General features: G+C 33.5%; 2 protein-coding genes across 2 annotated transcripts in view; both read left to right on the top strand.

Annotated features, from left to right (window-relative positions):
* Positions 1 to 9,100, top strand: part of C15 (homeobox protein C15) — an 81,866-nt gene extending 72,766 nt beyond the window's left edge. The window contains exon 3 of the mRNA XM_023158563.2: positions 4,978 to 9,100. Coding sequence (XP_023014331.1) covers positions 4,978 to 5,194 — 217 coding nt within the window. The 3' untranslated portion in view covers positions 5,195 to 9,100. The remainder of the gene's footprint in view (positions 1 to 4,977) is intronic.
* A 3,420-nt stretch (positions 9,101 to 12,520) lies between these two features.
* On the top strand, positions 12,521 to 13,171 carry LOC141481591 (uncharacterized). The gene has a single exon (XM_074173342.1). The coding sequence runs from the start codon at positions 12,521 to 12,523 to the stop codon at positions 13,169 to 13,171; it is 651 nt and encodes a 216-aa protein (XP_074029443.1).
* Positions 13,172 to 13,425: the final 254 nt, after the last annotated feature.

The raw sequence follows: 13,425 nt of genomic DNA, 5'->3' as shown, positions 1-13,425 counted from the left end.
TTTTCGCTTGCGACCTCGATTAGACTTAGAGCGGGGGGCCGCTTTTGGCAATGGCCGTACAGCTTCGGGACTAAAGAATGTTGTTGAATCTCTTGGACGAGACGTCACTGCAGTACAGTACAGTAAGAACAATATTACCTACGTTTAAATTTTTTCAACTGTTAAAACCTGCCCGGTGTGCGGGGCAAATATTAACGCGTTAGAACCTACCCCGTGCATTTTGTTAAAACCAACCCCACGACCCCATTTTGCACAAAGTTATAGTTTTTCTTTTACCAGTTATATTCTCTATTAAAACTTTAACATTAATGAAAAATACAATAAATACAGATTTATGCATAACCAAAGCCAATTTTTTACGATACATATTTAAAAAGTAATGCAAAAAATTAAACACGTTAAAAAGTTCATTTACCTGTGAAATTGGAGGCGTCTGACACAACCTGCTCCCGTGACGCTCGGCCGGCAACTGACAGGTCGAGACACGTTCGCGCGTATTCGTAAGCACAAAGTGCGTTGGAACTAACATGGTAAGTCGAATAGGTTCCATGTAATTACGCTGTTAGTATTTACCCCTGTTAAAACCAGCCCCAGGGTCCCCTACCTTATAAAAAAAGAATGATGTGTGTGGAGGTGACAAGTTTTCCTCCTCAAAATAGATATCGATGATTTCCAGTGATCTATTTATTCAAAACTATGACAAATTGTCCTTATTTTGTTTTCATTGGCTTACCCTGTATTATTCGTATATTAGGGGTTGTTTTCGAACATGAAAAAAGATGATATGAAATTAATCACCTGACACTGCATATAAACAAACATACTGGACAATACCAGTGATTAAATACAGTTGCTTTATGAACAATTCGACCACAAAGAATTCAGTAATTTGTAACAACGTAATTAATTATAGGGTCTTTATGATGGACTTGAAAAATAGCTCACAATCACTTCGAAACATTGCTTGAATAAATCACCTACTCGCTTGAATAAATCAACATCACCTTCAATTTCAAAGTCGTTTGTATTTTGAAACAGTCTAACTAGTTAATATCAGAGTGAGTTTGCGGAAGTTTCAGACAGTATATAAATTCACCGGTGTCAACTAATTTCTACAAAAACAAATTAAACAATTCCGTAAAATTGGGGAATACTGACTACCAAAAGCTTCTGAATAGCGGAGAACATTATCTAAATAACGTTAGGTGTTGATACAATGAAGCTTTCATAATTAATTAAAGCCCTAATTAAACTACGCGGACGCTACGGTAATTAGGACCCTTATTAGGGATGAGCGGAACGGCTCTGCAGCGTCCCAACAATTTTAATTAGCACTGTGCAATTAATAATTAACAGCAATTCCTTGCACAAGCGCTTTTTAACTAAACTAATTCCGAATGGAACAACCAAGGTTTCTGTGAAAGATTTTGTGGAAAACTGGAATTAGAAGTGTTGGGTAAGGATTTTTGTGGAAAAATAATTTAGAGTTCAAGTAATAATTGAAAGTCGCAGTGATTGAGAAAAGAAATTGCTCAATTTCAGCTCAACGAATTTCAACGAGATAATATAATTTTTCCTGAAATTAATATTTATTCAAGCTTATGACCAGAGTAGTCGATGCTGTTGACACAAAAAAATTAAACACACCCCGTTGAAGCAAAGTTGTGATAGTATAATATAATAAGTATTTCAGACAATGACGTCTTCAAAAGTATTAATACTACATGTTGTGTTTGGCACATTTTTATAAATTCCTTCTATATCATTTTTATATCTATTTTTTATGGGTATGATCTATTGAAAACGCTACTGAGTTATAATAGCTATTCATGAAAACTTTTTCACTCACAAAACAAAACTTCATTTTTAACACAAATATCGTACAAAGTTTTTTGTATAACTGCCCTGTTTCCATAATAAAATAGATAAATTTAATATTTCAATGGAAACACATTTTAACATCTCTTGTCAGTTAACTATTTTCATGTTATCGCATTTACTGTGAAGTGGCCGTGTCAGGTGACGCCGGATCACCTGGTTACCAACTAACAGTTTTGTTTACAGCTCACGCATTTTATTTAAAGTCATATTTAAAGTTCTTGCTGGTGTCTAATGTCTTGCATAATCTGTTTAAAATCTGTTTTTCCGTTAACCAGCTGTCGCACCCCTACGAACAACAACCCTCAGAAGTCGAAACTTGTGCGAGCTAAGGATTAACGAGGTCTTACCTTTTAACGTGTGATTCCTAACACATTGTTCCTAATGAAGAACAATGTGAGGAATTGTTTGTTCCTAACGATATTGAACAGGCTGCAAAAATAACTTCAATTGAATTGTTACCAAAAAAATCGGTTCAGCAGTACGACATCGCAAATTCCAATTTTCTAAGCTGGTGTAGACACAATAAAAACGTCGAAGAAAATTTCAGCGAAACCGTCTTTTTAACCTATCTAGAAGAGAAATCAAAAATATGGAACTAGTCAACTTTATGCAGCAAGTTCTCAATGATGAAGTCGAGTTCGCTCGTTGATAATTGTGTTCATACAAGCAAATATTTCAAGGTAATAGCATTCTCAAAGCGGAAAAATGTATATGCCCAAAAAATCGAAAACTCTTACGTTTGAAAAGTCCAGAGGTTTATAAATGAGGCGCCAGATAAAAAATATTTGATGATAAAAGTTGCTACTATTTTCGGAATATATGGAGTCTGCCGGAGTGAAGAGCTGTGCCATTTATTAATAGAAGACAATAAAATAATGGATAAATAAATATGATATTTCTGGGTTCGATTCCTAAATGTTTTGCCAGTTTGACAAATATACCTGACGTAACTATTATCGATGAAAGTTCTGTAAGTATTTCATAGTTAAGTAATTTCATTAATACTTTGAAATATTACAAAAATAAATTACAAATACAAAAACGAAAATAAGTTGCATTGCTGCAAAAAACATTGACTATTTTAATAAATACGTTGCATTACACCCTTCTGTTATCAATCATCAAAGTTTTCTGAAATACTTAAATTATAAATGAAGGGCCAACCCAGTTGGTATAAACAAGTTTTTGAAAATGCCCTCTATCATTGCTGACTTTCTGAACCTCCCGGAACCAAAGGAATATACAGGTCATTGTTTCAGAAGGTCTTCTGCTTCTTTGCTATCAGAATCAGAAGCATCAGGTTACATTGATCAATCTATTTCTTATAAAAAGGCTATTTCTGAAAGAACAGCTAACTCCAGCGTTACGGCGTCGCCCTCTTCACTTCAAGAATTAAATGTTAATGCCCATGAAATTGTCAATTCAGCTAGTTCAAATATATTACAAGGCTCTTCAACATCGCAAAGTATTAAAATCATCAGTTGTTTTAATTGTACTTTTCATAATGATGTTCATAAATAATAATAATGTAATTATTGTATATAATACATTTGTAACAGAATTTAATTGTATCAATATCTATTGTTCATAATAAAACTTCCTTGAAAATTGAATAAATATGTTTCGTTCTTTGCTATTTGCTCGAAAAAATACTTTTAACACTTGTTAAGAATATTTTTAACACGCTACTTTGTAAACATCATCTTTTAATACACTTGACAACCATTGTAGAAAAATACTTTTTTTTGTTCAAAGTTAACAAGATCACTCATTTGAGCATTTTTTATGAACTAGACTACGACAGGCTTGAATATTAACACTCCATGTATTTTTTCAAAATCGGGAAACATTAAATAAAATTACCAATGTATCATTTACAAAAAAGAAATTGAAAGTGGTATATTTTTCGGAGAGATTGATTTTTGGAAAAGAAATGTTTTGTTTTTCTGATCCTTCATTTTCCTACAAAAAATACAATTGATTTAAAAAAAATTCTACAGAAAGATGTGTAGATCATGCATAAAAGTTATCTTCAGATACAAACTGGAAGGAAAAACTCTCTCGAAACAACTTATTTCATATGAACTTTGAATTATACAAAAAAACCTTCATCCATTCAGTTTTTACTCCAAATATTCATTGAGGAATCGAACCAGATATCTCTCACAGGAATGCTACAAGATATAGTAAATGAAAGAGATACAACTTTACTTCCATGGAACACTGTCATCCTCAATGGCGGACATCGATGTTTCGGAATGAGACAATTGTCTTATTGCCTCTTCAGCAAAAATCTGGATAACATTTCAAGATGAAGCATCTATTCATTCATAACATTACACTTTATATCACGAATAAGTTGAATGTATTCACATCACAATAATAGTACGTATTGACATTCATTCGTTACTTGATTCAATCTCAGCCATAGGAATCTTGTTTAAATTGAAGTGGGTTTATTTTAAGGAGAGAATAATTTTTGGCAAAGATAGGTTTTGGCTTTCTACTTCTCTATTATTATACAGAAAATGTGGGAAACTTCCAAAGGAATGAAGAAATAAATTACCCGCACAAAACAGCAACTTCTCTAATTTCATTTATAAATAATCAATTCGAAGTACAATTTTTTTTCATTCATCACAGATGGTGTCTCTCTGAACTTGGTAACGTATTTCCGGTAAACGTGCTTATCCGGATTTTGACCATTAAAGAACCGTTCTGTAATATTAGCGCACTTATCGTTTTCATAATAGATTCCATTTATCTAAGTTAAATAAACATTAGTGGAGAAAATAAGTCGTAAATTACTAAGAGAGAATAAATGCTAGTGAATCCAGATAAATGGATTATACAATACTTCCACTTTCAGAAAAGATAGCAAATACTGCGTTAATTTCTTATTGAATTCCAATTCATTCGAATATTACGTCCTGTTATTCTCAAATGTTTTCTTCAATATTTATTTCACTTTCCATTTCATTTTTTCCTCCATAGAAGAATGGAAGACACAATGGAAGAAACAGTCAATCCAGATTTTTTTTTTATATCTTTCTTTCAGTCGATCAGAAATATTATACCCTCTCTCTATTGTTTCAGGAGGCAAACAGCAGAAGAACGCGAGGCAGAGCGACAAGCTGCTAATAGACTGATGCTATCCCTTCAGGCGGAAGCTCTGAGTAAAGGCTACATGAACGAGGGAGCAGCTTCCCAGGCAGGACCTGGTGACACCGCTCTCAGCGCTTTGCAGAATCTTCAACCATGGGCGGGTCCTTATAATGGTCCCCAGCCAGGCCTAGCGGAATCCATTTGTTAGGAATTCTACGAAAGAAACTCGTGCAATATTAAAGCTGTTCGCAAAAAGCCCAGAAATTTCAGAAGAGATGAATACTGAAAGACAAAGTTTTGATTTAGATTGTGTCTTACATCAATTTGATGTCGTTTGAAATTTGAGAAAATGCATTTGTATTTCAAAAATGGTGAAAGTTACAGAAATTATGAATCTTGAAAATTTATATTTTCAACAAATTCAGTTTTTCAACACGTTACATTTAGAGATATACAGAAAATAAGGAAAATTTATTTCGCTTCTTTATTTATATTTGCTTCAATTGAATAGATCAGGGACCTCACAAAATTCTTAGTTATCGACGATATCGAATATTTTGAAAATTCAGAAGATATGTAGGTATATTATTTTCGACAATCGAAGTCCGTACTGATGAAATACAGCACGAAACATTGTCAATCACCTTCAAACAAAAGTCAGTGGCGTTATTCGGGGAGTGTCTAGTGAATGAGCACCTGAGAAATTTTGACATCCCAGTATTTTGAAGTAAATATCTCAAAGTTTACAAAAAAAAAATATTTACATTTCAATGAGCAATTCAATATTAAATTCTACAAAAAGGATTTGAAGCTTTATATCTTCTATAAATTATCTGAGAGCGCTTTCGACAGTTGGCAGTACTGTCATCTTCTAAGCACCCTTCTAGGCATAATAAGCATATCATCTCTTTGATTCTTCATTGAGTGATTGAGTACATTATGAAGTTGTAAATAATAGTTACGCAGTAAATGACCTACGAACGTCTCAATTTCACCGGAGTTGAACATAAACTACTTGAATAATGAAAAAATAATATCATCCAACAGATAACTGATTTGTGTTGCCGCTGCTTTTTAAATTTTTCAAATCATCTGAATATTTTCCTGCTTGCTGTTGTTGAAAATAAACACCGAAAATACGATCAACCAGAAGCTATCATAGGGTGTTGAAGTAGACATTTTCAAAGCTACTAATGACATCTAAAAAAATATTTTGTATGAAAATATCCGTGTATTCATCTTACGTAGAACATTGAAAAGGAAACTTGTGTTATTTATGCATTTTTTCGAGGTTTATCCAAACTGCCAACTAACTAAATCGGTTTCTGCTCGCCTGCTATGGTTCTGTGGCATTTCTTTAGTCAAGAGGCCGATTATTGATGAGACCATACAAGTTGTTGAATGAACAATCGTTGTAGCCTACTTTTCATCAACTGGAAAAAATATTCACATGATTATGATTTTCAGTAAAAAGTGAAAACACACCTAAACGTTGACGTTGGAATTATTGACACAATCAGAATATCTAGCTATTCATTCATGAAATTATGACCTGAATACAATAATATTACTACAACAAGATGTCTCTGAAACACATATTTTCTAAATTACCAAAATAATCAACCCTTTGGCTTTGAAACCAAAACAAGCACTTTTCCCAAATACCAGAAATGCAATACTCTTTTCGACGCACGTTTGATCAATAAAGTTGGCGTCTTCATCTGCATATTTTGAATTAATTCTTCACCAGAGGTTCTCGTTTTACCTTTTATGTCTCTGAAATGTGATAAAGATACATTTCCCTGTTTCAAAAAGTACTATTAGGGTAATCTCAAAGATTCACCTTTTGGATGTTTCCACACCCTTTTGAAAGTTCCACTGACAGTGGAAAAGTTTGTGAAAATCTATTCAATTGATGCCAGATGAAATAATGAATTTATATTTTTTTCCAGTTGAATATCTTTGAAACTGGGGCTATCTCAGATTTTTTATTGTAATAATGGGCACTATTCCTAGTCCAGTCATTTTAGGAAGTTTGTCTAGGAAAGTGGGCATACCCAGCTGTAAATTTGTATAAACTTTGTATTTTGGCATCATAAAAGTATTCTCAAAATTCACATATGATTTGACGGCCGCAACTTCAAAAATTGGGGGTCAAAAGTTAAAAAAAATAGGTTTTATGTTGATTGTATATGTTATCAATATAGATATAGAGAATTAAATGCTCTACAACTTTTGTTCCAAACATTCTTTCATACGTTGAATAATTTTTGAGATAGAGGGCAGCGCGAGGGCAAATTAAATATTATGTGAAATCAACTGGTTGTTCCGATCGAAATCAGCTCATTTAAGGTTTATAAATTATTACTTAATAAATAATTATAAATAATTTCAATTTTTTATTAACAAATACATTATATTTAAATATTTTTTTAATTAATTATTTATTTTCAACACTTACCTGCCCGTGTAGTTATAAATTTGTAGAGGTAAAAATATATATTACATTATGATTTAAATCTAATCTATAGTAAATATTCTTTAATAAATAAAAATGAATAGAAAAGAAATAAAATTTCAAATAATATTTTTATTGAGAAATCTCATTTGATACATTTGTGAATGTCAAAATTAAAGAAACAGATAAAATTAATTAAAAGAATAATGAGTTTAAATTTCAATTTTCTTCTTCTTCATCGTCGTCGTCTTCTCGCAGCTGTACAAATTCAAGGCCGTTATCATCTTCATTGTCATCTTCACCCAGATCTTCGTTAACATCGATCTCATATGGTACAGCATTGAGACAAGCTTGCCCATTACATTGGCCACAAGCTAAAGAGCATTGCAACTCCGTTTTCCTGCATCCACATCTTGAACCATAACCACTGTTGCAGTTACAGAATATCGTATTGAGCAACTCATCTGGAGCAGGTGGTAAAATGGTCATGATAGGTTCTAGCAATCCGTTACGCATTGGCCAACCCCATTACTGGGGTTTCCAATCATGTCCTAACCAAGTTTGAACTTGGTAATAAACACGATTGAAATGTTGGTGAGTTGCTACACTTGTTGGTGGGATATTTGATAACTGCACAGGTTCATTGAGCTTTGTTAGCTTGACATATTGTGCATAACGAAGATGATCGATAGTATCTACAGACTTTGGAGCATTATAAACAGCTAATAAAGTTTGCAATCCACTATCAAATAATCTTTGAACCGGGCCATTTTATTCTTCAAATGCTGCGGCAAGTTCATCCAAATTAGATAGTTTCTCGAATGGTTTTAAAAACTTTTTTCCTTTTTTAAAGAACGCAGATGTCGTATCACAGCCGCTTATAGCGTGAAGGAACAAAATGTGTTTTTAAGAATTCGAATATTTGTCGAAACTCTTAGAGGAGAATATTTCCGTTTTCACATTTGTTTTGCCAACTTTTTTGAAGAAAATTTCTAGTGTACGCCAACTAAAATCACAAGTAAATCAATATCCTCACCGACTATAATTGCTGTTCTTTGACGTTTAAATTCTTCAATAGCTGTCTCAATAATGAGAACATCCGTATCATCTCTGGCCTGTTTAGTGTTGATGTATTTGTTAAAAAAAATTAAAATTATTTATAATTATTTATTAAGTAATAATTTATAAACCTCAAATGAGCTGATTTGGATCGGGACAACCAGTTGATTTCAAATAATATTTAATCGGTTGTAGAGAATTTAATTCTCTACAATATTGATAATGAATACAATTAGCATAAAACCCATTGGAAACGAGATATTGGCAAAAGACGTGCAAAAAGTCGTTTTTTTCACTTTGACCCCCATTTTTTGAAGTTGCGGCCGTCGAATTATATGTGTATTTTGAGAATACTTTTGTGATGCCAAAATACAAAGTTTATACAAATTTACAGCTGTCACCTGTCGACCTAAAATGACTGGACAATCTGTAACTTTCACCATTTTTAAGATCCAATGCGTATTCCGAATTTCACTCGAGATGTTAATTTCTGAACAAAAATGAATCAAATATTATTTATTCTCTCTTGATGCGTTCAAATTCGGCAGCAGAACCTTCAATCGCTTAGCGTACTATTAAATTATTTATTTTCCCGTCCTGGTGTTTTTTTCTGAGAAAAAATATTTCGCCAGAGCTAAGATCTCTTGTAAATAGTCCCTAATATAGAGATATGTCTTTGACATTCGTGTACAGATAGACACTTGGTTTCGCCAGTGAACAACTGAACGTTCGTGATGCGTTCCAGATTCGTATATTCGATGAAAAATGTATGTAATTTTTCTGAAGTAATTACGAAGAGTAGTGTGATTTATGTATTATAAATGCTCTAATTGTAGATAATGTGAGTTATTACTGTAAGCACTAGAAATATGACATTAAAATAATAAAAAGATATCACAATATCACTTTGTTTCATTACAGGCGAGGTCGTGTCGTGCAAAATCTATTCCATGGAGCATAACTCAATAACATTCATTTCAGAGGGTGTTCCAAGACGTAGTTATATTGTTTTCTAATAGAACGTTCACGATGATAATTGCAGACTGTTCGCTGTTCTATTGTTTGTTATTCTATTCACTCTTGTAAGGTTTCACTCTTGTGGAGTCAAATTTTTTAATGATTTTAATTATCTGTAGACATCAGGAAAAATTAGCTCGAAAATTACGAATTCAAATCGGTGAAAAATTGACATACATCTTTGAAAGTAATTAACAATATTTCTTGTTGAGTTTTCTAGATTCAAACTTCCTTTGTCTGTGAGTCTAAAAGTGGAAATATGAGAAGTAAACAACGAGTATATGGAAGAAAAATATGATGAAGGGGAAATGTAAAATATCAATAACATGAAGAATTTTAATTCAATCACAAACTTGAAACATATTCCAAAATATTAGATGCAATCTAGCAATTGCAGATGCAGACCACCTCTAGCGCCTTCAAGATACTTCAGGCCTTTGAGGCTTTTAGGCAGTTTATTACAAAAAAGAAAGCCTAGTGGTCGAGCTAGATGACCACTAATAAGTATGTCTAGAATTGAACACCCCTAAAGTTCTTCCTACCGAAACAACTTTTTCCTAAGGGGAGAGTTGTTATATGCCCATGGATGACCTCCATAATTCATCCCCAAGGTGACTTCTAAAGTTCAAGCTGAGCAAGTTCACAGTTCCACACTTACACCATTCCAGGAGATAGCCAGAGATGCCAGTTAGGACTCTTTCACAAGGAGAGCTTCACATCTCTCGCTCCTATCACTCCAACCTTTCGCCCATTCACACCGGAAGCCTTTTTAGCTCCTGGCTCCTTGAGGTCAATCGTAGAATGTATCGCATTCGAGCTGTTGCCATATACCTTCTCTACCGTCGACACAAACCTCGACGACTGAAATGTCAACGATATAGAATAGATTGATGGATGTAGACATTACTACGTGGTAGGAGATCATAATGAAAAGAAATGAAAATTTCTATGTTTTTTACCACTTTTATTTGTAACTAACGTTACTGCAGTTTCGTCCTATATGGACATTCTAAAACTTATACAATAAACTTATTGTATTGTTCGAAAACAGTATTATTCTGTAACTTGAGGGGTAACGTACGTTATTTCTTCTCGAAGAAATGAAAGTTTCACTTTTAGACCTGACATGGATAAAAAATGAGTATGTATGTCGCGTGCTGAATATTCTTACACAAAATATGACACAAAAATTGTAATAATGTTCAGATAAATATGTTTTGAGGATGTTTTTGGTATCTAATAAGTTAATTGAACATTTGAGTTTCGTTGCAAATGAAAAAAAAAATGTTAATTTCAGCAAATTAACAAAGCAACCCTAAAAAAAGAAAGGGTACAAGAATTATTTTTCTTTCACGACATTTTCTCGACAATGAAAAAAAAAAGCTGATGAGTGTGCCAGACACGTATTAACAAGTCCATTTATAGGCTCTGAAACAACTGTGGCAGTACCGAACATTTCGAAAAATAATAAATCAGTTTGTTCAATGAAAAATGTTTGATTTATTCTTTTTAAAAATTTAAAATACGATCACAAAACTCTGTACCTATACAGGGTGTTTCAAATTCGATCCTCGCCTCAAAAAGTATGAAAGATACAAAGATGGTGAAATTGGGGCAAAGGCGCGCATTTACCTGACTAACAATATTCCGTTGAGAAAGTTCTGAAATTCCGAGTATACTTCATACATACCTCATGTTGAAAAAATATGACAAAAGTCAATTTCAAAAATGGAATGCCATGTTGTCTGAGTTCGGGCATGAGTCGATAGCTACAGTGCCACAGTCCCCCTGACGAATGTCTCGAAGATTTTTTCGGATCTGTTGAATTAATCACATCTGTTGAATTAATTGATGATGACGCGGATTTGCCAGTGGTTTAGTTAAGACATTAGCAGTCATTTTTTCGGTACATAAATGGTGCAAATAGTGTCTCCTCTCTCGACAACTTCACGAATAAAATGTTGTTTAATATCCAAGTGTTTTGATTTAGAGGTCACCATTGGATCAGTAACGATTTTTTCAGCTGCTTGATTATCGTAGAATAATGCAACCTAATCCTGAGTTTTTCCCATGTCTTGGATTAGACGTTTCAAGTGAATAGCCTCCTTGGTGGCTTCTGTAAGGGCATAGCATTCAGAATGAGCGGTGGCTAGCGCTACTGTGCTCTGTTTCTTTGAGCACCAACTAACTGGTACGTTTGCATAAATGAAACAGTAGCCAGAATGAGATCAGCCATCAACTGTACATAATCCCCAATCAGCGTCGCTCAAGCCAAATAAGGGTTTGCCACTTTTGGAAAAAACAAGCATAAAGTCTTTTGTGCCTTGCAAATAACGAAAAACTCTCTTAGCCGCTACCCAATGTTCTTTGCCATAGCTATTATCGAACTGGCTCAGGTAGCTGACTACATAACTGTCAGGTCTAGTTGCTACTGCTAGAAACATCAGGCTGCCAATGAGGTTTTGGTAGAGAAGATTTTCTGCTTCATTCACTGTTATTTTTTCAAGTTTCTTTGTAACGTATTCCAAAAACACTTTATTGTGAGATTTTCACTAAATTGTTTTACAAAAACGCAACACGTGTTTCGCCATACAATGGCTTCATCTGGCGTGTCTTTCAACTAATTCTACACATTCAATACTAAATATATATATAGTTTATGGAGTACCTGAAATCAAAGTACCTGTAAACGAAGTACCTGAATTTTAAGTAGCTGATATTTTACCTGAGTTTCTAACGAATTAAATTACCTGCACTTATGTTCCATTTTCACATTTGAAAGAATATATTCAGTAACGGAGAGTTATTGAGTTCTAATTGATCATTCAGTAAATTACCCGAATTCCTGAATCTATTGATTTCTAAACATTCTAGATGATTAAGTTTCAAACTCTTCTCTTCTAAATGTAACACCTCGTACTCATGATTGAACTCGTGTCCTTCTGCTAAAAGATGGTTTGCAAATGTGGAATTGGTCTTTCTATTTACAAAACTACTCCTATGTTCTTTGATCAAATTCAGTCTGATAGAGAAAGTAAAATTGCAAAATCAATTAAGCAAAAAGTTAAAGATAATGAAGTGATTTTTACAAGAGCAGATAAAGGTCGAACGGTGATTGCATTAAATAAAAAGGACTACATAGGAAAAACTCTAGATTTCCTTAATTCAGGAAGCTACGAGATTCTGAGGAATGATCCGACAACTATGTACCAGAAAAAGGTTAAGGAAACTCTCAAAACAATAGAATTGGTTATGAATGGAAAGGATAAATGCAGAGCATTGATCATGAATCCACAACCACCAAAACTGTATTCTCTTATTAAATTACATAAAACCAATTTCCCGATTAGACCAGTGGTATCGTTCGTAACGGCACCTACTGTTAAAATCTCAGAAATCCTGATTAAATTGATTCAAACCTATACCAATTTCAAGCCTAAATTTAGTATAAATAATTCTTATCAATTAGTGGATAATATTAAAGACGTAATCCTCCCAGATAACTCAAAATTAATATCGTTCGATGTCCAAAATTTATTTCCTAGTATCCCGCCAACTGAAACAATTGGACTAGTGGAGTGTCTCTTAGACAAAAACCATGTGAATCCACTGATAAAACAAGAGATTGTTGTTATAACGGTTATAAGGTAGATATTGTAAACTCCATTCTTTCCAAAAAACGACAAAAGCAAGCCATGGATCTGGTCTACCCATATTCAAGATGCGATAACGTGAGTTATAAGACATTGACATATGTGGGGGAACCAAACAGGAATATTGCCCGTTTTTTGAAGAAAGAAGGCGTAAACGTAGCTTATAGAACGAATAATAACCTAAGTAAATTTATTAAAAACAATAAGGACAAAACTTTGGTGTCGGATAGATCAGGAGTATATAAGCTGACT

Source organism: Leptinotarsa decemlineata, unplaced genomic scaffold, assembly GCF_025532065.1.
Source record: "Leptinotarsa decemlineata unplaced genomic scaffold, Ldec_3_MD MMD2_tig00000218_RagTag_RagTag, whole genome shotgun sequence".
NCBI classification, from domain to species: domain Eukaryota; kingdom Metazoa; phylum Arthropoda; class Insecta; order Coleoptera; family Chrysomelidae; genus Leptinotarsa; species Leptinotarsa decemlineata.
The sequence above is the reverse complement of the archived record's forward strand: the minus strand, read 5'-3'. Positions and strand labels throughout refer to the sequence as shown.